Raw genomic sequence first — 23,445 nt, 5'->3', positions numbered from 1 at the left:
GCACAGATCGAATATAAAATAATGGCACAGAGGCTGTAATCGTGCTGTTTATTAACCGTACTTTGTAAAGTTTTGTTGTTGCTATCATTTTTTTCCTGTTGGCTAACAAAAGCCCAAACCTAGTCTGTAACCTCTGACATTGCCACTAACTGTCTGGAGAAAACACTTGCTCTTACACCAAGAGCAATATAATTCTGTGTAGTTGCAGTTATTAACCATTGAGCATAATTATATGAATATAACAAATGTTTACAAAGCTATGTTTCATGAATACAAAAACCATGTGTGTGCACTTGAGAAATGATAAGATGTTCTTTAAGAAAAGTTGAAATTTGTGTTGTTATTGTGGTAATGAGTTCATGTATTGATGCAGGTTATTCTCCTGATGTGTTTTCATGGGCTGTTACATTTGTATGCATGCCCTGCTATGTGCATAAGTCTTGCTTGTTCGTCAGCGGACGCTTTAAGCCTTGTACCTGCCAGCCTGGAGAAAAGAGTTTCTAAGATGTATTTTTGAAGCTCAGCTGCTTAAAAATGTATGAAATAGACAAACATTGGTAAAGTAAACACAAACTGTGGAAATACAGAAACAGTGAACTTGTAGTACTGAATGGTGCTTGTATGGTAACAGTAAATATACGTAGATGTGCCTTATTTTGTTTTTAGAGATTCAACATCTTGATTTACCAATATGTTCATCAGAAAACATATCTTCAAATGTCTCTCCAGGTAAAATGAGTCTGCCCTCTTCTGAATCAAATCTAGACCAAATGGCAGAAAAAGCAGAGGAGGTAAGTATGAGCCTCTTTGGCAGTCAATATGTTTTTACCTCTGATCCAAAAATGCACACATTTTACTGTTTTTGGTTTTGTTCTTAATTGCTAAGCTGTCAAAATGAATCTTGTATTCTCATCAGCCTGGTAGCTCAACAGAAACTATGAAGTCCTCCTCTTCTCGTAACCAGAGGTAAGGAGCGGTTTTCTTAGCTGTGGCTGTCATTGTTTTCTTTGCAGTTGCATGTACTCAAGAGTTCACTCATGATGCAGCTTAAAGTAGTCAAACTATGTGCCAACTCATTTTAGGAAGCCCGCCACTGTAGCTAAGCACACTGGACTGAATGAATCGGATGCCTCGGCCGAGAGTGAAAATGAAGGTGCCACTTCTGACAATCTGTCAGACAATAACACAGGCAGCGTATCTAAAGGTATGGTGTATGGAGGTGCTCGCTGGTTTTGATCAGAACATTATTGCTGCTAAATGAAATGCAGATTTTCGGAGAATGCTTTTTTTCATTTGGTTAGGCACTTTAGTGATGAGGCCAGCTGGGAATGAAAATAAAGGTGCCATGAAGCTCAGAGTGGATTTCAAACAGAAACATACAGGTGATTTCATTTCAGTATTTGGAAACTATGTGTAACTGGTATGTTAATGTTCACAAATGAGCAAGCATAAAAAGTGAAAGGGAGAAAGTCACAATTTTTGATTTATTTTCCCTTTATCACAGATGACACGCTTCAGAAGAAGGTTAACTGCACTGCCTGTGGAAAACAAGTAAACCAGTTTCAGCGCAACTCTGTGTATGAGCATCCCGTTCTCAAAGTACTTATTTGCAAGGTAGGAAAGTTCAAACATACATTTCACAGGTTTTCATTGTTATTGTGAAGTTCCACACTGATATTTTTAAGTCTTTCCATTCGTAAGCATTAGTGATCATATTGCTTCCTCTTCCTCTAGTCATGCTACAAGTATTACACAAGTGATGACATCAACAGAGACTCTGATGGCATGGATGAGCAGTGCAGGTACGATGTATTACCGAGACCAACAATAAATTCTGATTCATTTGTTAAGTTGAAGTGATACAAGCATAAACACAATAGAACTAATGAGATATGAAGTCTAACGTAGGCTTGGCATCTCAATAGAATACGATATTAGTTTGATTCTGCTCTGATGGTTTTTGTATGACGTGGAATTCACATGACAGCTTTCTGTTTTTCTTGTGGTTGTGTTCATGACACAGGCAGCTAATCATTTTAATACCCCTTTGACAAACATATAATGAAATATTGGAAAAGTATTTCTGACGCTTTTTAGTTTTTTGTTTATTTGAAATTGATCTTTCATAGATTTTTAGTTTTTAGACATATATTTAGGCTCAATCCTTACTCAAGTGCAAGTAATTTTTGGGAGCTTTATTATACTAAGTGATCTTGAGCTCTAAGACCTTTATGCCCTAAAACTCTTAACTCTTCCTCTCCAGGTGGTGTGCCGAAGGTGGGAAGCTCATCTGCTGTGACTACTGCAACAACGCCTTCTGCAAGAAGTGCATCCTGCGCAACCTGGGCAGAAAGGAGCTATCCCTCATTACTGATGAGAACTCAAAGTGGCACTGCTATGTCTGCCGGTCGGAGCCCCTCCAGGATCTGGTCTCCAAATGCCACAGCGTCATGGAAAAACAAGAACTTGTGCAACTCAAGCAGCGAAAAACAGATAAAACTGAGGATCGCGAGACAAAGAGACACAAGAACAAAACAGTGAAAGAGCACAAAGCAGTTGTCAATGGAAAAGAACACATCGAAGGTTCAGGGACCATGACATTCTCATACAAAAAACTGCAGGTACCCAAAGAACTTATTAAGAAAGCAAAAAAGCTTGTTGAAACTACAACTGGTCTGAACAATACGTTCATCCAGTTCATCCAGCAGGCAGAAGAGGAGCAGGGAGACAAGTCTATCAGGTATCGGCATTTGAAAGCCTTCAAGGCCGTGCTTGCCGATTTGAAAAAGGCCCACACTGCTTTGGAAGAGGCTTTGGGGCCTGAGTTCAGAAACATGGAGGTGCAGAATGGAAACGAAGGACAACACATTGTGAGAAAGAGCACTGATGTTGTGGCCCCTGTTGTAAACGACCACGTGGATATTGTGGAGGATGCAGTAGATGAAGCTGACGCAGCAGATGAGGAGCAGCATGAGCTGCTGGACGAGGAGCAGCATGAGCAGCTGGACGAGGAGCAGCATGAACAGCTGGACGAGGAGCAACACGAGCAGCTGGACGAGGACCAGAATGATCAGCTGGAAGAGGACCAGCATGATCAGCCAGACGAGGAGCTGCATGAGGAACACCACGATGAGCAGGCTGTGGATAATTATGACACTGAAATGATAGACAACCACACAGAAACTGATGTAACCAAAAAGACAATTAAAACTGAAGTCTGTGATGATGGGCTAGTGTCAGGTGGTGAGATGTCCCTCGATCACGACATCATGTCAGTGCCTCCTTCAGTTCCTGAAGAGCTTTTTCAGATGGTGGAGAGTCTCGCGGATTCCACCATGCTCTCACTGACTGACACCGATTTGGTCACAGACACTGAAAAAGATATTGAAAATGTAAAGTCAAATGGAAACTCAACAGACTCTCAACGCCCACAGCCCAAGGTTAAGAACCTCATAGTCAAACTAACTCCTGTGCCAGTCGTGACAACATGTGGGTCTAGGTCCTCCAGGTCCAAAAACAGAGAAAAAGAGGAAGAGATGCAGACAAAGTTGAAAAAAGAAGAATGTGAAGCAGACAAAGATGACTCTGCTGATACAGCGGATTGGACAAACAACCCACCATCCAGCCGTCGCTCCAGTAGAGTGAAGACAACTCCCTTGAGGAAACAGACTGAGAATAAGGCCAAGGAAGAGTCCTCTGAGTCAGAGTCAGAGGACGATAGTAAGGGCAAGGCCAAATCCTCCAAGAAATCCAGTAACACTAAAAAAGAGGATCGGAAGCAGACCAAGGTTTCAGAGAAAAAGACAGTGGACTCTGATGACTCGGACGAAGTTCCTAACATACTTCTTGAGAAAGCTGCAGCATGCCACAGCACAGATGAGGAACAGGGAGGCATGAGTGCTAAAAAGCGTTTGTTTAAACTAAACAACACATCCACACAGGATTCTGACAAAGCGTCCAAGCGCAAAAGGAAGTCCGAAAGCTCTGATTCAGACTTTGAAAACAAAAGTAAAAAGACATCCAAGAAGAAGAAACAGAATGACTCGGACTCCTCCAACTCCGACTCCGACCAGGAGAAGGAGACAAAAAGCAAAGTGGGCACAGCTAAGAGGAGATCTAGTCGTGTGAAGAAACAAGATGGTACAAAAGAGGAGGACAAAAAATTACCAGAGAAGAAGACACCTGAGCGGAAAAGGTCTTATGAAAAGAAGCGCAAGGGAAAGGGCTCCAGATCCGCCTCCAAGCTGCAGTCGTCTTCCAGTGAGGATGAGGAGGAGCAGCAGCAGGCTGAAGGTGACTCCGGTGAGGACAGCGATGCGCAAAAGATCAAGCCCATAGTGGAGGATAACGTGGTGGGAGGTGGTGGACCTTTTCATCAGTCCTCAGGTAATGTTATCCATAAGTGAGGAATATTTAGTGGCGCTGAGCTCAGCATCTATCAAACTACGACACAATTTAGCCAACTTAATTTTTAGGTTTTTGAGTTCCAGGAAAAGTTGAACATTTTGGGAACTACGCTCATTCGCTTTCATGCCAAGCGTAACCAACAAAGTAACTTCTTAGAGTCAACAAGCCAGGCAACTCCAGATAAAGCAAATAAGCGTATTTCCCAAAATGTCACATTGTTTTGGCTGCTCCTTTTAACGACTTGACATGCTCTTCCATTAACATCTTGTATGTTATTTTGTTGTGTAGGAGATGAAGTGGATGATAAAGAGAGAGTTTCTCGGATTTGTGACGATGATGACGATGATGATCCTGAAAACAGGTACTTTGAAAACAGCAAATTGGACAGATATTCTTGACTGGGGATAAAAAAAAATGAATCAAGAATAACATCTACATCATTCAAGGTTAAACAATGGAAGCAGTTTTTTTGTGACAGTGTGCCAGCTTTTACAAAAATAATCTCTAAGGTAGAGCTGTTTAACCAGATATATTAGATGGGTTCTGACACCACAGTGCAGCTGCTCACAGTCAGGTCCTCGCTGAAAAAAGTTCTGTTTTCATTTTAAAACTTAAATTATAAATAATACATTTTCAGTTATCTTTCCATAAAACATAGTCAATTATTTGTCAGTAAGTCATATGATTCAAGAAAGAAGAGCCTCTATTTATTCTCCATATATAATTTTCTCTATATATCACGGTGTGGTAATAATTACGTTAACTCAATTAAGAAGTGGTTTGAAATAACTACATCTTTCATACTTCATCACAATTTTTTTTGAGTTAAAAACATAGGACTCAAAAGGTGAATATAACTTTCAGAATAGAAGATTTAAGGTTTCGAATGAGAGCAACAGAGATGCAATAGAGGTGCATTATCACCAACAAATGTCCCTCCAGGGTCATGTGAGAACATGGTAAGCAGTCCTGCTGCCCAAATCAGATGACTTTGCGAGGCAGTTGGATTGCTACATCGTCCTACCTGCCCTGAATATATAGCAGAGGCAATATCCAGAACCTTTCACACATATAGCACATTTGCTCATGTCAGATGCTTTCTCATTTACTGGAAATATTGGTTTAAGTGAGGGGTGGCATCTGTGTAGAGCATGCAGGAGGAGGTGGTTGAGGAGGAGGAGGTGGAGGACTCATCTAATGACTGTTTTTACGTTGATATCAATACTACATGTATTTGTACGTATCAGCAATGTTAATGCAAGGGTGGAAAGCAATGTACAGGAAAGCAGAGAAGTGTGTTGATGACATTATACTCTTTACAGTCTCATCAACGCACCCACTCGCTCACTGTGTAGCAGGGTAGCAGTGCATACTCTGTGAATGACAGTGTGTAAATACAGCTGAAGGGATAGCTCCAGCGATGGAAACTGTATTGCCATACGTCTACTGGAGGACATGTTTCAACCATTGCATGTCATATATTGCCACACTGCTCAGCCTTTGTTTCCAGTTTCTTCCATCAGGATAATTTTGACCAACGCATTTTGATGTAATTAATGTGAGTGCTGTTTTTACTTCTCTGTCCTTTTTCCCTTTTCTCCTGAAGGATTGCAAAGAAAATGCTTCTTGCCCAGATCAAATCCAACTATTCTTCTGGAGCAGAAAGTTCTTCTGATAATGAAGGAGCTGACAAGGATAAAAAATCCTCCAAGAAAATTAAAAAAGACAATGAGGATGATGATGAAGAAGAGCAGGAAGGTAGCATACATTTGCTAAATATACCCATTTTCAAGTTAGGCTCTTTCCTTGTGTATCGTCTCAAACTATTTGCTTCTCTCTTTGAAGATGAGGATTCAGAAGTCTCCAGTTCTGATGTTGAAGTGAAGAAGCGTGGCAGACGCCACAAATTGCTTTCACATAAACTCTCACTGAGTGAGGGCGAATCAGGAGACGAGAAAGTTGCCAGTAAAGAGAAGAACAAGGGGAGCAAGAAGAAGTCGGCGCAGAAAGGTTCATTCTGAAATTTGCTGTGTGTCATGTGTAACAGTATCGGCCCAGATATTCTGAACTCTGAGACCAGCAAGTGACTGTTGTTCCTTTGGCTTTTATTTGTCTGCCTGTCAGTGGGTAGCGATGACTCTGAAGACTCAGACTTTGAGAAGGCAGATTCCAGCGCAGAGTCGGGGATAAGCGAAGAGCTTAGTGAATCAGAGAATGACGGGAAGCGTCGAAAGACCAGGTGAGAAGGGAGAGCCCCCGACCCATCAACAGCAGTAATGTTTTGCTGTCACTGGATCTGGACTGATCTCCTGCTGCTCTTTATGTGAATTCTGCTTTGTGTTTGTAGATCTGCGAAGAAGAAGGATGAGGAGAAACAGAGAAGTTACAAGCAGAAGAAGAAGCGGCGCAGGATCAAAGTTCAGGAGTCCTCTTCCAGCAATGAGAAGGTGTTTAAAATGCAGAGCACTTGGTAGTAGTCTCGAACTATCCCAACATTTCTTTTTTTTTTCCCCCCATGGCAGGATTTGCCAGGTGGAGGAGATGAACCCACATAACGTTTACTTGTTAAGTCATGCATGGCACATAAAATGTTATTTGAACTTCCCCCTGGAGTGTGTTGTGAGGATTATTGAGGGCACAAATTAATCATAGGGTTGCTTGGCTACTGATCACAGGAAGTGAATATCTGTCCTAAGGGCTGAAGATCAGAGGGCCTAACTATATGTTCATTTCCACAGAGCGGAGAGGAAGATGATGAGGACAAAGATGGAGAAGATCGCAAAGGACGCAAAAAGATTCGCAAAATCCTGAAGGATGACAAGCTGCGGACAGAGACAAGAGATGCTCTGAAAGAAGAGGAGGAGAGGAGGAAGCGTATCGCTGAGAGAGAGGCACTCAGGAAGAAACTTCGAGAGGTAAAATGAGCCGTTACATTCTCGACACTAGGCTTTGGTGGTCTCCTGATAACACTGCATGCCAGGCAAAATCCTTAAGTTATATCCGTTGTTAAAGGAGGTAGTGACTGCTCGAGCAGCGCCGTATCATGTAAGTTACTGTTCATTTTATCAGCCCTGTGTCAGATGTCCTTGTTAGGTTTTATCATATTTAGTCAACCTCAACCTGACTAAAAGCCATTTAGTCTCATCTTAAAACTAGTATTTGTTTGTGCCATCAGGTTGTATTGAACATGTCAGTGTATTGCAAAAGCCATTCATTTTTTGTCATTTTAGTCAAACTTATGTCATGTAAGATTTCATATTAGCATTATCTGATGAAAACACAGGTTTAGCTCACTAATTTTGGACTCAAGCTTCTGTTGTTGCTTTAAATAAACCTGCAATGTAGCTGAAACATCAGTGGACAGCATACACACACACACCCCTACCCACACATGCTCTTGCTCTCACCCTCAGCCTGTGCTCATTGTATGCTGTCATTAGCCTGATATGGCACGGGACATGAAACCACTGCATTGAAAAAAAACAGTCTTGAATATTTCATGTCCATGTCAATACGATAGAGGTTTTTTTTTTTTCAAGCTACATTTTAGTCTTGTCTTTTTCCGTCAACAATTTTGCATGTTGATATAGTTGCAGATAGTGTGTCATCTGTTCTTAGTCATGGAAAAAAATGTCATTGACAAGCATTTAGTCATAGTGTATACTTAACCCAAAAATGGACATAAGTGGATGAGACATAACCACTGTGAGTTAGGCATGCTCATTACAATCTTGTCTGCTGTTTCTTTGTCCACTGCGGGACAGGGTCCAAAATTAACACCCACCATTCACCAAATGCGAGTACAAATCTATGTTGGCGAATAAAATAAATCGGATCAGCACCAATTGCTGGGTTGCTGAAATAGGCCTACTTCACTTGAAACTGAAGCATCGAGTCTGCACACTGATGGCGGCATGCAACCTCTGATTGTCAGTCACTGTATGTATATTCTTGGATTGACCCTTGCTGTCCACCGTCACTACAGTTGCCTAGTCTCAGTGTTTCCTCTGGTAACATTTACCCGTGGTAAGAAGCGTTTCAACTCCTCTGAGAAGAATGCAGAAGGACGCTGTAGTAATACTGCATGAACAGAGACTTTTCATTTCTCTTCTTTGATGGCAAACACAGTGCACAACCCTCCAGTAACTATTATGCTTATGTAGCCACGTTATGGTTAACACTTAACTAACCCTTATATTATGAGGTACTTTTCTGTGACCGCTGCAATGTGTTGGTACTTCTCACACACCAAGAAAGACTCACTTCCCACAATAAAACTGCTAGACTATGTCACATACACAGGTTATCCACAAGGCCACTTTCCTTAAAGGGGAGGGGGCAGATAGGCTGAGCACAGTAACCCAGAGTCCAAAGTGACACCCTCTCAATGCTTGTTTTTTCCAAGCAGTACTCCAAACCTTAAAATTATTAAGAATAAATCAAAATGATTAAAGTAATGAAAAAGAAAAGCAGCAAATCCTCACATTTGTGATGCTGCAGTTTTACGTCTGGTTGAAAATTGTTTACCAGCCATTGACAGAAGTGAAGTTTGGACCCTGCTGTGGGCTTTGCTTAAAGCAGTAATCGTAAATCTGATTAGAGTCCATTGTCTTGTGATCAGTATGTGCATGTCAGCTGTCTATAAGCTTTGTATGACTGTACTTTGACAACATGATAAAGACTTACGTTTTTTACATGTGCTTGCCAGTAGGGAGAAGAAAGTGCATGATGTATTACTTAGATTGATAATGTTAAAAAAAAAAACAAAAACAAAAAAAAGATTGGCTGAGTTTCTTTAAAAAAATTTGGTGATGTATAGGTGTAAGCATATCTGACCAGAAGGGGAAGAATTCTAATAAGTGCCTGTCAGTGTGAACAGTGATCCCTTAATTGTGGGTTTCATTGTGGTTAATAGTTCTGCTTTTTCTTAAACTTTTTTTTTTCTAACAAAAAATGTAATAATTATGATACCTCCCCACAACAGATGGTTGTGGGAAACCACACATTTGATGTTAAATGTAATCAAAACATAGCTTCATGTTAGCTGTTTATTTTTGTGTATAATGAGAGACATTTACTGTATCATACTACCAGCTTGCTCGCACTGACTTCACTGTGATGTTTAAAACAAATGTTTTCATGCAGCTCCTCGCTCTCTATGTCTCTGATCCCTTTTCAGGTGATTGTGGTGGAGGAGTCTTCCCAGGTAGCCTGTCCCATCACCACCAAGCTGGTGCTGGATGAGGATGAAGAGACAAAGGAGCCGCTGGTGCAGGTGCACAGAAACCTCGTCACAAAGCTCAAACCTCACCAGGTTGATGGTAAGGACACTGTAAATTCAGGCACTGAAAATCAGCAGCTCAACTGCATTATTGTAAATGTGAATACACTGAGATGCTCTGGACTAATGTTGCCCTTTGTCTGTTTTGCTTTAGGGGTGCAGTTTATGTGGGACTGCTGCTGTGAATCTGTGAGGAAGATTGAGAAGTCTGCTGGTTCCGGCTGCATCCTTGCCCACTGTATGGGGCTGGGGAAAACTCTGCAGGTACAGAGGAGAGCGCAGCATTAAAGTACACCAAAGCTGTGCAGTATGGGAGGAAAGAAGGGACACTATAAACATGTGTATATAGTCCTGTCAGATGTTTTGGTACATATCTACAGGATGTACCTGGAATTTTGTATTTGATTTTAAATGAATTAAACAAAGTAGTTTGTTTGAACCAGTTAAAAAACTCAATTGTCCAACATTATCTTCTCACCCCTTCTTTCAAGTGCTAAATTCAGTATGCTTTGTTTCTGTCCAGTGCTGGACATATACTGTACAAACTAGCAATTTGAGCTGCAGTGATTAGTGGGTTGGGTTTTGGACTGTTGGCTGGACAAAAGGTGCAAATTGAAGATGAAGATTTTTCCACAATTTTTGACTGAGCGATTAATTGATTAATCGTGAAAATAACTAGGAGATTACTCTATAATGAAAGTAATGGTTTGTTGCAGCCCTGTACTGGCAATTGAAATGTAATGCAACATTTTTACATGCAATAGTGCATGTCAGACCTGTGAGGATTTTGTATGTCAGTTGTCACCTTGAGTTTGGTAAACCTTGACGAGTGAATCTGTGTCTACAGGTGCGAGCGTGCATGTGTGTGAGAGAGAATGAGAGAAAGAGTGAGAGAGACACCGTTAACTTTGTTAAACCATAGTTCTGTTTTTGCCCTGTAGGTGGTGACATTCCTTCATACTTTGCTGCTTTGTGACAAGCTGGAGTTCAGCACAGCTTTGGTGGTTTGTCCCCTGAACACTGTCCTTAATTGGCTCAACGAGTTTGAGAAGTGGCAAGATGGAATGAAGGATGATGAAAGTTTAGAGGTAAGAAGTTGCTTTGTATTTCTATTTCACAGTGCTATTGTTTTGTGTGTGTGTGAGTGTGTGTGTGTGTGTGTGTGTGTGTGTGTGTGTGTGTGTGTGTGTGTGCGCGCGTGTGTGTGCGTACATTTATCACACCTGAATTATGGCTTCTTCTTCTTACTGATTTATTTTATTTGTTTGATCAACGTTTATCTTGTGTTTACCAGGTGACTGAGCTGGCCACAGTAAAGAGGCCACAGGAGCGAGCATACAGCCTCCAGCGATGGCAGGACACAGGAGGCGTTATGATCATCGGCTACGAGATGTACCGAAACCTCACGCAGGGCAGGAACATCAAGAGCAAGAAGCTCAAAGAAACCTTTCAGAAGACACTGGTAGATCCAGGTACAATGCAGTTTAAATGTGTTTGAACTGCACGGTAAATCTTGCATTAGTCAACTTTCAACTTTCATTACTCATGTTCATTAGTTTTTTGGTCCACCATTCATAATATTAGTGGTTCTTATCAGGACAGATGGACAGAGATGGAAGTTGTTCAGGTGATCATTGATCAAAGCTTGAGTAAAACATGCATTTTCTTAGACTTTTATCGAAGATTTACATTAGTCATATTCGTCTCCACCAGCTTATACTGTTGAGCTGCACTTCTTTTGTCAAATGTGTCTGTGATGAGCTTTTTTCCTTTGTGATCACCAGGCCCAGACCTGGTGATCTGTGATGAAGGTCACATTCTGAAGAACGAGGCATCTGCAGTGTCCAAAGCGATGAATTCTATCAGGACGAGAAGGAGGGTTGTGCTGACTGGAACGCCTCTGCAAAACAACCTTGTAGAATGTGAGACGGCCTGGATGTATCGATGATGTTAGACCCAGGTTTGGTGTGGCTGAAAATTTATCTAAAATTTGTGATCTTTGTTTCCTTACTAGACCACTGCATGGTGAACTTCATCAAGGAGAACCTGCTTGGGTCAATTAAGGAGTTCAGGAACCGCTTCATTAACCCCATTCAGAACGGTCAGTGTGCTGACTCTACGTTACACGATGTCCGGATCATGAAGAAGAGGGCTCACATCCTCTATGAGATGCTTGCCGGTTGTGTCCAGGTAAAAAAAAAAACAATGGCTGAAACTATTGACTCTCTTTGAACTTCTCTTTTCTTTGCTCATTGAGGATTTATTTATGTTTCCCACAGAGGAAAGATTACACGGCGCTCACAAAGTTCCTGCCTCCCAAACACGAGTACGTGTTGTCCGTCAGAATAACACCGCTGCAGTGTAAACTCTACAGATACTACCTGGAGCACTTCACAGGTGAGAACCATGCACTAATGCAACTTGTTTCGAGTTTTTGTCGTACAGCAGCACAGGGTGTTCGGTGCCACTTGCTTGCTTGCGTCAAACTACTCTGATCTTTTCAAGTGTTGGGAGCAGCAGAGCCTCTAGAGGCTGCTAACAAGGTTTTTACAGTGTCAGGTCCGATTGCCCAGACAGGGCTTTAGCCTAGTCGTAGACAAAAACAAAATTCAATTGAGAATTCCACTGGAAAACATGCGTAGTCTAGGACTAGGCTAAATCCTACTGCAGGAGTCTTGTTTCTCTTAAAAGTGCTCTCTTGACTGGATGTCATTTACTCAGACAAGGTTTTTAGATAAATGGAAGGCCTTTCTGGTCTCTCACTTTTTCGTGCTGCATTGTTAAGTCGTTTAGTGGACTTTCCTCTTAGAATGTGGCCCAGGATGTGTGTGTGTGCGTGCGTGCGTGTGTGTGTGTGTGTGTGTGTAAGAGTGGCAGCTGGCAGAGTGCCGCAGGCAGGGTTTAAGCCCAGTTTCCCACGTCTCCCTAATGAAGAGCTCTGGGAGAAAGGGAACAGAGGGTGGGGGGTAAAAGGGGGGAATGTGGGGGCATAAAGGAAAGGGAAAGAAATTTAGAGGGAGGAGGGGCCAGAGGTTTTACACCAAAAGCGAAAACAAAGAACAGGAGAGCCGGGGTGTAAGAAGAGGAGTGATGGGGGGGTTTGGTGGTATGTGCTGTGGCTCATTAGGCCGGGTTGTCCACAGGGCACAGTGCTGATGTTGTGACTTTGGTTCTGGACCTCCACAGACCACCAGTCGGTCTGCAGGGGGGCAGTGGCTGCACGTGTTGCTTATGTAAAACCTACTGTAATTTCTGACCTCTCGGGGTCAATGCAGGCCAACACAGAGCAGTTACAACATTAACATTTCAGCAACTGCCACTCAATTCAGTTAGTAAACCCACTGATTGAACAGACCAGACTACCAGACAGAAGTTGCAGACTGGACATTGCTGTAGAAAGTTGGCTGACACTGACTGCTTGGTATGGTTTGTTTTGTGTAAATAATAATGACTTTCTAACCATGGGTGGACATCACTGTTCCCCAATCAAGTCTTGTTTTACTACATTTTCCACACTAGTCTGTATGTATGAAAAGATTGAGGGCACGCTGTCAAGTACATAATGCAAACACACATCCATCTTTCTCCACAAACTATTTCCCTTGTGTGCAGGTGTGGGGAATGCTTTGGAGGGGGGCCGGGGCCGCGCGGGGACCAAACTCTTCCAGGATTTCCAGATGCTCAGCAGAATCTGGACCCATCCCTGGTGCCTTCAGCTGGACTACATCAGTAAAGAAAACAGGGTAGGGCCAGGGAAGACGAAACCACACTGAACACCAACTGAAAAACTGAGAATACATTAGCACAAATCACACACACTGTGGGAAAACAATAGAAATGTAGTGTTGACAGGTCATGCACCAGGGGAGAATAACACACATATTGGCACTGCGGCAAAATTTTCCCCTTATGCATCATTTCTGCTGCCCACAATCCAGCGCTCAGTGTTTGGTTGACCTATGTCATCGCACATCGCACAAGACTCACGCGAGTGCACTCTCTTGCAGGGGTTCTTTGACGAGGACAGTATGGATGAGTTCATTGCATCAGAAACAGAAGAATCCTCCATGAGTCTGACTTCTGAGGATGAAAAGATAAAAAAGTAAAATAAGATTTCACTCCCATTTCCCCTTGTTGTACATTCATACAGAGATGACCTCATTTAACTGCCCTTCTCTCTTCCATCTGTTACTCTCACTGGTCCTGTCTCGTCCACTGTTCCTCCTTCCTAATAGGAAAAAGAAACAAGGGAAGGGAAAAAAGAGGGGATCCGATGACTCGGACAGTGATGACGTGGAGGTCATCAAAGAGTGGAACACCAGCTCTCGGGGCAGAAACGGAGAGGGTCGAAACAGACAAGCACCTGTGGAGGAGCGTAAGTCTTTTGTACATATGGGAACATTATGGGCAATTGGCTGGGTGTTAGAGGTGCCAGAATGTGTATGCACAGGAATAACTGGGGTGTTTTGCCTCTGCTCAGAATGATTACACACATAGTAGATGGTAGCTTTGCAGAAGCCAGCCAAATAATCACAAGCTCATTCTTTGCCCGTAGATACTCTGAAAAATATCCTCTTACAATTGATTGAGCCTTGAAACAAGTCAAAGGACCAGTTTTGTATAACAAGCAGTGATGTTTTAAATTTTGAACTAATAACTGTTTACAGTTTTTGTGGGTCTGACTGGTTCGAGGTGATCCTTCAACTGTAAAGCAGTTTAGGTGTGTGTTTGTTAATGACACTCCTAACCCAGGAAAACACCTTTTGAGTGTGGTCTCAAGAAAAACAAAAACTAATGCAATGCTTTACAGGTCACTGTATTATAGACGTCACTGTATTATAAGATAACCCAAAATTAAATAACAACAACAAAAAAAAAAAATCTGTTCCTCTGTGTATCAAACAGCTCCGACCACTGGCTCAGCACCAGGGAGTCCCACTCCTGACTGGCACAAGGAGTTTGTCACAGAGGCTGATGCTGAGGTCCTGGAGCACTCTGGGAAGATGATGCTCCTGTTTGAGGTCCTGCGCATGGCAGAGGAAGTAGATGATAAAGTGTAAGTGTATCTGTAGTAGCTATAGACTGAGTCGGTTTGGCCGATTAATTGGCGCCCACAGGACGTTTACAAACTGTCTGTATTATTATTACCCTTTAAAAATCCACTGTTGGTCGACCTCTAGTCTGTACTTGATGTGCTGTAAAAACCTTTACAGCCTTTTCTGTTGTGTAGTTTGTTTGCAGTGTTACTGGAAAGTCTTTGGGTGAATCACAGGGTGACATGTTGCTCTGGTAAAGTGCCATTGGTGTATCATCTGTCCTCAGGTTGGTGTTCAGTCAGTCTCTCATCTCTTTGGACCTGATTGAGGACTTCCTGGAGCTGTCTTGCAGAGCTAAAGATGAAGACAAACTCTCTCCATACAAAGGTACTTTTTAAGTGCAGTCTGACTTCATATATTCAGGAAGTTCTCACTGTGTTCGGTTGACATGCCTGTCAGTGTGTTAGCCTTACTTCAGCAAATGATCCCACTATTGCCAGTGATCAGTTTCACTCTTACAGTAATGATCTGAAAGGCTGCTCTTGTTTTCATGATGTGCTAAAATCACAGAGCAATGTTTAATATTATAAGACAGCTACTGACTTTGGAGGTCGAGGGGCCCAGTTGTCTGTCCCAAGCTTCATTTTTGTGGTTTTACACTGTAGACTTTGAACTGACAAAACTGTGTGAGATAAAAAAAAATGCTAACATTGGTGTTGGAGAAGGCTGAAGTATTTTCATATGGAGATGCAGGTTTCACACTCGTACAGCAGACAGCTCGCATGCAACATGTAGTCTTGTACATGCTGGTGCGCTTATTACCCTTGAACACACACAGACACACATGCACGCTGCTGCTGGTGTAAGGTCATGTTCCTAATTAAACTTCAGCAGCTGTTTTTACTTTCATTTTGAAAATGATTAGACCTTGACTTTTTATTCCACAAAAAAATGTTTGCTCAAGGGTTTGTAATTTGTAATGAAAAGATCACAGTGCTGTAATTGGAAACATACTGAAATGTTGGTTATGAAGGCGTGTGTGGGGGGGGGGGGGGGCAGGCATCTTGAAGGCTAAACACTGCACGCCTCTAACCAACATGACTATCTATCTGCTGTCTGCCAATACCCAAACTAAGTCCTTCTGACAAGGAAAAAGCTTAGTTGACGGTGACACGTGTGTTTTTGAAGGTTTTGTGAAGCGTAGATGTGAATGTTGAGTAGCCATAGTCACATTTCTTAACGTCTTTGTGAAGGTGAAGGCAAGTGGTTCAGGAATATTGACTACTATCGCCTGGATGGCTCCACCAGCGCCACTACCAGGAAGAAGTGGGCTGAAGAGTTTAATGATACCAGTAACACAAGGTAATATACTTTTATCTTAAACAACACATTTTTTAACGGGTGGTGCCTTCAGTGTAAATGGTTTCATAGTGCATTTATAAGCACTGACTCACCTCTCTCCTGCATTCTCGTCTGCTTTCCCAGAGGTCGTTTGTTCCTCATTTCAACACGAGCCGGCTCTCTTGGCATCAACCTGGTGGCAGCCAACAGGGTCATCATCTTCGACGCCTCCTGGAACCCCTCCTACGACGTCCAAAGTATTTTCAGGGTCTACCGCTTTGGCCAGCTTAAGACTGTGTATGTGTACAGGTTCTTGGCCCAGGTGAGCTGCTTTGGTAATTTGTGTTGATTGTGCTGTTTGATTGGCCACTAGTCACCAACCAATAATCAACCAAGAGATGATTCCAAGCATGTCGTCTGTGATCACTGTTTCTGCTACTTGATCATGAGCCCTCTGAAGTTTGGTGTTGAAATGTTTTGACAGCTTGTGTGTAACTGCTTTGTTTGTTGGCACATAATGAGTTTCAGAACATCCATATCTAGAAACAGTTTAATGTATTATTGAACTTGCTTCACTCTCTTCTTGCAGGGCACAATGGAGGAGAAGATTTATGACCGGCAGGTAACCAAACAGTCTCTGTCGTTCCGGGTGGTGGACCAGCAGCAGATTGAGAGGCACTTTACGACGAACGAGCTGGCTGAGCTCTACACCTTTGAGCCGGACATGCTGGATGATCCCTCAGGGAAGAAGAGCAAGAAAGCCACACCCTTGCTCCCTAAGGTAAACATGTATGTATGTATGTATGCCATGTATGTACTTAGATTGTTTACATATGGTTCAATGTTGGACCTAGCATATATTTGTGAATTCAAGGAAATCTTTCACGTTGTTGGACTTTGATGAACCATTGACTGAGATTTCATGGTTTTGTTTAGACTGATCCCTTAAGGAAATGAGGAAAAGTGGGCTGAAACCAATTAACAGTAGTAAAATAGTGTTTTTTCCCCTTCAACAAACATGGCACAGAACGCCATTTCAAATGCCAAGTTTGTTTTTCCAAACTTGCACAAGTAGTATGTTCCTCCTTTTGAAGTTTAGCACTTCAGTGATAAACTGTTATTTAAACTCGGTTCCAGCTTGTATCCTGCTTGGCCTTTCACAGATCTTTCTGGTTCTTCTCATTTCCTTTCAGAATCCTGTGCTCGCCTCTTTTCTGCTTAATGCAGGTGCTGTGTCACTATTTGGGCCCCCTGGGGTTTTAATAAGAACACACAGCCCTTACATGGGCCATCCAACCCCGCACAGCTGCACAGATTTGTCTGTTTACTGTTATTTACTAAATAGTCTTCTCATTGCAACACTGCTGCTGCCCAGCTATAAACCTGTACTCCTCTTTTCTCTTTTTTTTCATTCATTCCTTCTTTGTTGATCTTTGAATTACTCCCATCCTTTCCCACCCCTTCCTTTTTTGCAGTCTTTGGGTTTATTCAGATCATCTTAAGTGGTTTTACTTCTTTGTTTTGGTCTGACCTGGGTTACTCCGTAGAAACCTGTAAACAGAATGGATAAAAGAAACACTGTATATCCAACTCGCTTGCTCTTTCACCGGACAGTTGAGAGGCCTTTCAGTGCACCTTAATGGAAAATCTGTTTTCCATTTACACTGTCAAAAGATCTTTATCGCTATTCCTTTCATGGGTATTAACAGGTAGGAGCACTGCATGAATCCACTCAGCCGGCAGCTGATATCATTGCTCTCACCTTCCATACTCCTCTAAACCAGGAGCAGTCTACTTACAGAGCAGCGGAGCACAGTTGGAGATTTGAAGAGGAAAGATGTGTTCATTGAGCTGCGGCCTGTTAGATGTGTATGATCTTTAATGAGCCCAGTGACATTTATGTGACACAGTATTAAAGACGGAGAGGCTGACAAGCTCTTTAACAAGCTGACCTGTTTTGGCCAGGGGGTTAACTGTGATGTGGCAGCAGGACTTGCAGTATTACGGAAGGAATTTGCCGTCTGGAATGATGTGAAGATGAGTCAGACACCCTCCATCACTTCGAGCCAACAACGCTCTGCACAGAAGGAGAGAGTGATTCGAGCCACGGCAGAGGGAGTTTTGTACTCATTCTCCTGAACTCTTCATGCTGGGAAGTGTTGCTTTCTCAGCCACAGAGGGCATATAGCTTTAAAACTCTAGTCTCACAGGCCATAGAGGCAGTGGGGTGATATTTAAGCTAAAGAAGCTGAGTTGGAGTTATTTTCGTCTCATCTTTTGCTTGTGTCAAGCCTAGCTGAAGGGAAAAACTCACTATAAAGTTGTCTTTTTTTAGTTGTCTGCTATCATTCCCACCTGCCTCCTCTTTTGTTCAGTCACCCTTTATGTCCTCTAATTGCTTATATGTTACCCTGGTTATTTCTGCACCTCCCATACCTTGTATCTTACCTTTCTTTTCACTTAACTCCACCTTGTCCTTACTGATGTCTTCACTCTCTTCTCTGTCCACCATGACCCCACCCCGTCTCTTCCTCGCCATCATTGCGACCATCTGTTGCCCTGACTCGCCACTCTGCCTCCGAATGTTCAAAGCGAGCTCAGTAAAGTTGTTTTTCTTCTTCTCCCTCTGGCCTACCCTGCATGATGAAGGGTCATTATTTAAACCCCTCTCTTAAAGATGTCTCTGTGCTCTTCAGAGAAACTAATTGGAGACAAAGGAAGCAGGAGCACTTCCCCCTAATGACAAAGAAGGTTCTCTCAGCCCAGACATGAGATTTTGACTCCCCACCCACCTATCCTGAGACTATTCCTGAGACTCCTCAACTATTTCCTATTTGTCACACTTGTTTTTTCAATCTAACATGTGACTGCATTTACAATGGAACCTAAACTTGGTCTTTTTTTATACATTGCCACAGCTTTCACTGCAAATGTTGCTGCATTACACACTGTCGGTCAAGCTGGCAGGCTGTGGGCGTAACTTTCCTCTCTGTGCTCTCAGCAGGTGATGGCTACAGTGGTCATTAGGCTCTGTCAGGTACACTGAAAGCTTGTAGTGGGGAGGCTGCTCTCGAGCTACAGTATAGACAAGAGCAGACTGGAGCAATAAGCTGCACCATGCTTGTTTCATTAGGGGTACAAAGTCACTTTGACCTTAAAGGAAAATTCCCCCTTGAATACTCTGTAAGCATTATATGTCATCAGTCAGTGATGTTCAGTGGAATACAGGGGTCATTTTGTGATGAAAGTTTTGTAAATTAGTTTTTACCAGTGCGCCCACCCTCTTCTTGCCCCGTCTTTATCAACTTGGGTAAGTGGTTTCTCATACTTCCCAGAATGCCAACTCTCAGAAAACACGCCTGAGCTTGTTGCATTGCAGATGGAGAGAATGCCGATAGTAACGGCAAAAGACAGAGTTGGCTGTGTCCAACCATTTCTGTACCTTCTTGAAATCCCACAATCTGACAGTCACTCACTTGACTGTCATTGGCCAGCTGTGCAGAGGTGAGGAAGGAGCTCGGGTTCACTCTTAAGCTTTCCTGCTTCTTTCTTTACCCTTTTCATGTGCACAACAAATACAGCACCATAAATACCTTCTAGAAGAGACTGACTGAAAATGTGCATCGCCTCTCTTGATTGCAGGCTTTTCACCCTCCCTCTTGTGTGGCCATTGGGAACAGCTGTAAACCCTTTTGATTTCCAGATCCACATCATACATACAAACAACATCTTTTCTCGCACAAACCAGCCTTTAGTCTGTGTAACACCCCTGTAGAAATGACCGAGCCTGGCAGCTAAGAGCCGGTCAGGGAGCAGCCCTTCACATCAGCTTTGAACTGAGCAAGACTTCGCCACCTTTTCACTACGACACTCTGTGATCAACTACTGCATCTAGTGTACAGCCTGCCTCTCACTTAATTTATTCAGAGACCGATTTCCATTTTTTGACTTGCTTTCTGCTGGGTACAATTCCATCATCATACTCTAATTGACTCCTTGTGAATCCCTCTTGACCTGTCTGTCCAGCTCCAGCTGGCCGGCCCTTATAGAAGATCTCTCATAGAAATGCACCCCCCTACTGCTGCTGGCTGAGGCTTGTTTTAATAGGAATGTGGTATGTTTATTGTCTTTTTTTGTGTGATTTTGTGTCTTTGTCAATTGATTGACAGCTAGATAAACCCTTCGACTTGTGCAGGCCCCGGAGGGTGTAAAGACAACGTGGTCCTGAGGGCAGGGGTGGCCTCCTGATGTCAGGCACTGTGCCTGTAGCTAAGTGTGTTTCTGCAGAAAAACTGTTTAGAGCAGGCCAGTAAGGTTATGTGTATCACTTGTGTGCAGCTGGAGGAGAGAGGAGAGTTTTGACTGGCTATGTTTAGGTATTACAAATATCTCAGCCACTCACATTCCTGCTGTCGGGATCCTGTCTTGGCCCCCTCTGTTGCTATGGTTAACGCACCTGCGCGTCAAAAGCAGTTTCTGGCAGACACAGCCACTTTGAATACACTCAAAAACTCTGGGACAACTTGAGAAACTAATTGCTGTAGTTGTTTTTGAACTTTTGAAGTTGGAATTTAATCAAAAGTCTGTTTTCCCATCTTTCCAATATCCCCAACATTCCTCCTTGCGCATTTCGTTCCTCCTGTGTGGTGTTATTCTCTGTTAAGTATAGGTTTATTGTTGTGGCAATGACAGAAATTAAATAAGTGACTGTGAGAGCATGGTAAAAGCATTCGTGACAGAAAAACTGGTCGTTTAGGTGCAGGAAATTGGGTTTACATGGTTGAGAATGTTCTCAGCTCGAGAAAATATCTGATAACGCGGCCAAAAATCATGCCTGCATAGAACCCAGAGCTATTAATGCAAGCGGGTGTTTAATTGCATCAGACCTTTTACAGTTAAGCGCCACCTAAAATCTATTGGTAAAGTACGTGCTGGTGCCTGTGCCAAGTTGTAAAGCCTACATGAGGCCCACTTGTGTTGACTCCCAAGTTTTCATCTTTCTGATGTGAGAGCTGCCGAGGTTGAAAACTGCTTTACATCATTTATGGACTGCTGGCAGGTTAGCCATTTTCATAATATATACATGTACAAGAATTTCACTTAAGGAGGGCATAAATTGTTCTCTCAACAGAAAGAATGGAAGGGGTTTCAAACAGTGGTGAATGCCTGCATGTTGGATGCGTTGTGTGATTAGTATAGTTTTTTTTGCTCTGCTGACCCCTGCTTGTTTAGCAGTCAGCTGAAGCCAAGGCTTCCATCTCAGAGTTTGCTTTACATTGACGGCACAGTTGCAGATCATTTGTTGAATAAAAGGCTCTAAAAGTGCTGTTTAGAATCAAGGCAGCAGATTATCAGGCCCTCATTGAGACTGAATCTGTTGAGATTCTTTAGTCTCAAGTCGTGAGCTTATCCTCAGACATGGACAGCCATCTCCATTATTACATCTGAACGCACAAACACACACTGTGATGCCAAATGTCCAAATTCCTTTCCAAATATCACCCTCGAGAAATTCTAAACCTGCTCCCACATTTTTTTTTTCCTCAGAGGGGGAAAAAAAGTTGAGTGGAGTAATTTACCTCTTTCTCTCTGAGCATCTGCCCACCCAGCATCTCTAGCTTTCTCTCTTCCTTTGCAGTAAAGTGATAGGCTTCACCATGCACCCCATAAGGATGACAATAGCCCAGGTCAGTTTACCTACAATCATTAGCGGTGACTCGGGGCACACACACATTAAACACACCAGGACTGGAGATAGACCAGACCACCCCAGAGCCACTGATGGTACAGAATATATATCCCAGGAAGCACTGCCTGCCACTGGGGGCATCTGTCATTTGACCTGCAGCTCCACTGACCCACCCTGTTGGTCGTCATTTGAATAAAACGTACACCTATTTTACCCCACCCCACTCTTTTATACTCGACTGTACTGTATTAACAGAAAAATAAGAACAAAGAACATGAAAATATGTAGATTCCTTTCTTTATGGGGAACTGTCACTGACAAGTCAGCTAGCCCAGATGAACCTCTGAGTGGCCTCTGGGCCATCCTCATCGTCACCAATGAGTCAGATTTGGCATTTGTCATAACCATGTAGTCATAACCATGTTGTACACCAGTGCCAAGTACCTGTACTGGCATTCTACTTTGGCCTTTATTTGACCATGTGCTCACCTATTTTGGCAGAACAAACCACAATGGATGCCTTTTATCTGAGTCAGGCCAACAGGCTCTTCTGTGATTTTATGTCCTAATTAGAGAGCAAAGCAGCAGTTGAATCGCTGGCTATGCCGCTGCTTCAAAATGTCTGGCTGTTCAGGGGTGGCCTGGTTTTGTCCTGATTAAGTGTGAAGGCTGGCCACCTTATCTGTCACTCTATGGAGTTCTGAGGCTCAAAAATAGTTTCTTGTAGTTTTCTTACACTCACTCCCCCCCATCCCCCCCCCTTTTTTTTTTGTGTGTGTAAGGGATCCAGTTTCACTCCATCTGGTCTGGTGTTTATTTTCTGTTTATTCAATGCAGGTCTGCAATCACTGCTTAATTTCATAGTTTCGTCTCTCTGTTTTGTCCTGTTTCCCCCACCCTAATACCGGTGACATCTATGATTAATTTTGTTAGCAACATCACATTCGCTGTCACTGTTCACAGTGACACAGAGAAGGGCAGGGGAGGCGAGCAAAGCCCCCCTGTGAATTGGCCTGTGTGGAGGTTAATGATGCAACTTCTGTATGACGTTGTTTCCAGATTGCAAAGTTCCAGTTTAATGTAAAGCGAAGTCAAGACAAAGAAAAGCAAACGTGCTGCAGAGTGTAATTTAAACCATGTTTCTGTGAGCTGAGCCTGGCCCAGCTCTCCTAATTTTACTCAGGTATTGTTTTCAATAACAGTGTAGTCATGGAAACCACAGTCCCAAAAAAACGTTCATCATTTATTTATGTTTGTTTGGTTTTTTACATGTTCTTTTAATCCTATCACGGGCAAATCCAAGTTTTTTTTTTTTTTTTTCTTAAATCCAAACGTCAGAAGTGTTAGAACTTAGATGAGGCTGGATTTGTGTATTCAGGTCTTGTTGACTTGTTTGTATTGTTTGCCACAGTAACAATGCAGGTACACACATGCTAACTGGTGCAGCTTTTTTCTGATATAAACACAAAACTGCAAGCTTCAGGCTGGTTAAAGAATTGAGATTCCCTTGCTCTCCAAACCAAAGCAATGTCTGGTTTCAGATCTGCTGTCACTGAAGTTGTTTGGTACAAGCAGACTGTTTTAAATTCAGTGTTAGTGTTACATGTTGCATTGAAAGTGACATATTTGCAGCTCAGAGAACATTTTATTAAGAAACACATTGATCCAGCAAAGCTCTTCTGCTGTCCATG

General features: G+C 42.7%; 1 protein-coding gene across 1 annotated transcript in view; it reads left to right on the top strand.

Moving 5' to 3' along the window:
- The window catches only part of atrx (ATRX chromatin remodeler), a 30,548-nt gene that overhangs the window by 1,047 nt on the left and 6,056 nt on the right, over window positions 1-23,445 (top strand). Inside the window, exons 2-29 of the mRNA XM_076738529.1 lie at window positions 730-791; window positions 917-966; window positions 1,083-1,204; window positions 1,302-1,382; window positions 1,505-1,614; window positions 1,735-1,802; window positions 2,264-4,386; window positions 4,696-4,768; window positions 6,014-6,165; window positions 6,253-6,417; window positions 6,532-6,646; window positions 6,755-6,854; window positions 7,146-7,322; window positions 9,587-9,728; window positions 9,843-9,952; window positions 10,630-10,776; window positions 10,983-11,160; window positions 11,473-11,610; window positions 11,703-11,878; window positions 11,968-12,085; window positions 13,301-13,431; window positions 13,696-13,790; window positions 13,924-14,063; window positions 14,594-14,744; window positions 15,011-15,111; window positions 15,978-16,086; window positions 16,210-16,387; window positions 16,655-16,846. Coding sequence (XP_076594644.1) covers window positions 735-791; window positions 917-966; window positions 1,083-1,204; window positions 1,302-1,382; window positions 1,505-1,614; window positions 1,735-1,802; window positions 2,264-4,386; window positions 4,696-4,768; window positions 6,014-6,165; window positions 6,253-6,417; window positions 6,532-6,646; window positions 6,755-6,854; window positions 7,146-7,322; window positions 9,587-9,728; window positions 9,843-9,952; window positions 10,630-10,776; window positions 10,983-11,160; window positions 11,473-11,610; window positions 11,703-11,878; window positions 11,968-12,085; window positions 13,301-13,431; window positions 13,696-13,790; window positions 13,924-14,063; window positions 14,594-14,744; window positions 15,011-15,111; window positions 15,978-16,086; window positions 16,210-16,387; window positions 16,655-16,846 — 5,499 coding nt within the window. The 5' untranslated portion in view covers window positions 730-734. The remainder of the gene's footprint in view (window positions 1-729; window positions 792-916; window positions 967-1,082; window positions 1,205-1,301; window positions 1,383-1,504; window positions 1,615-1,734; window positions 1,803-2,263; window positions 4,387-4,695; window positions 4,769-6,013; window positions 6,166-6,252; window positions 6,418-6,531; window positions 6,647-6,754; window positions 6,855-7,145; window positions 7,323-9,586; window positions 9,729-9,842; window positions 9,953-10,629; window positions 10,777-10,982; window positions 11,161-11,472; window positions 11,611-11,702; window positions 11,879-11,967; window positions 12,086-13,300; window positions 13,432-13,695; window positions 13,791-13,923; window positions 14,064-14,593; window positions 14,745-15,010; window positions 15,112-15,977; window positions 16,087-16,209; window positions 16,388-16,654; window positions 16,847-23,445) is intronic.

Source organism: Chaetodon auriga, chromosome 9 (genome assembly GCF_051107435.1).
Source record: "Chaetodon auriga isolate fChaAug3 chromosome 9, fChaAug3.hap1, whole genome shotgun sequence".
NCBI classification, from domain to species: Eukaryota; Metazoa; Chordata; class Actinopteri; order Chaetodontiformes; family Chaetodontidae; genus Chaetodon; species Chaetodon auriga.
Note: the sequence above shows the minus strand (reverse complement) of the source record. Positions and strands in the feature narration are given on the sequence as shown.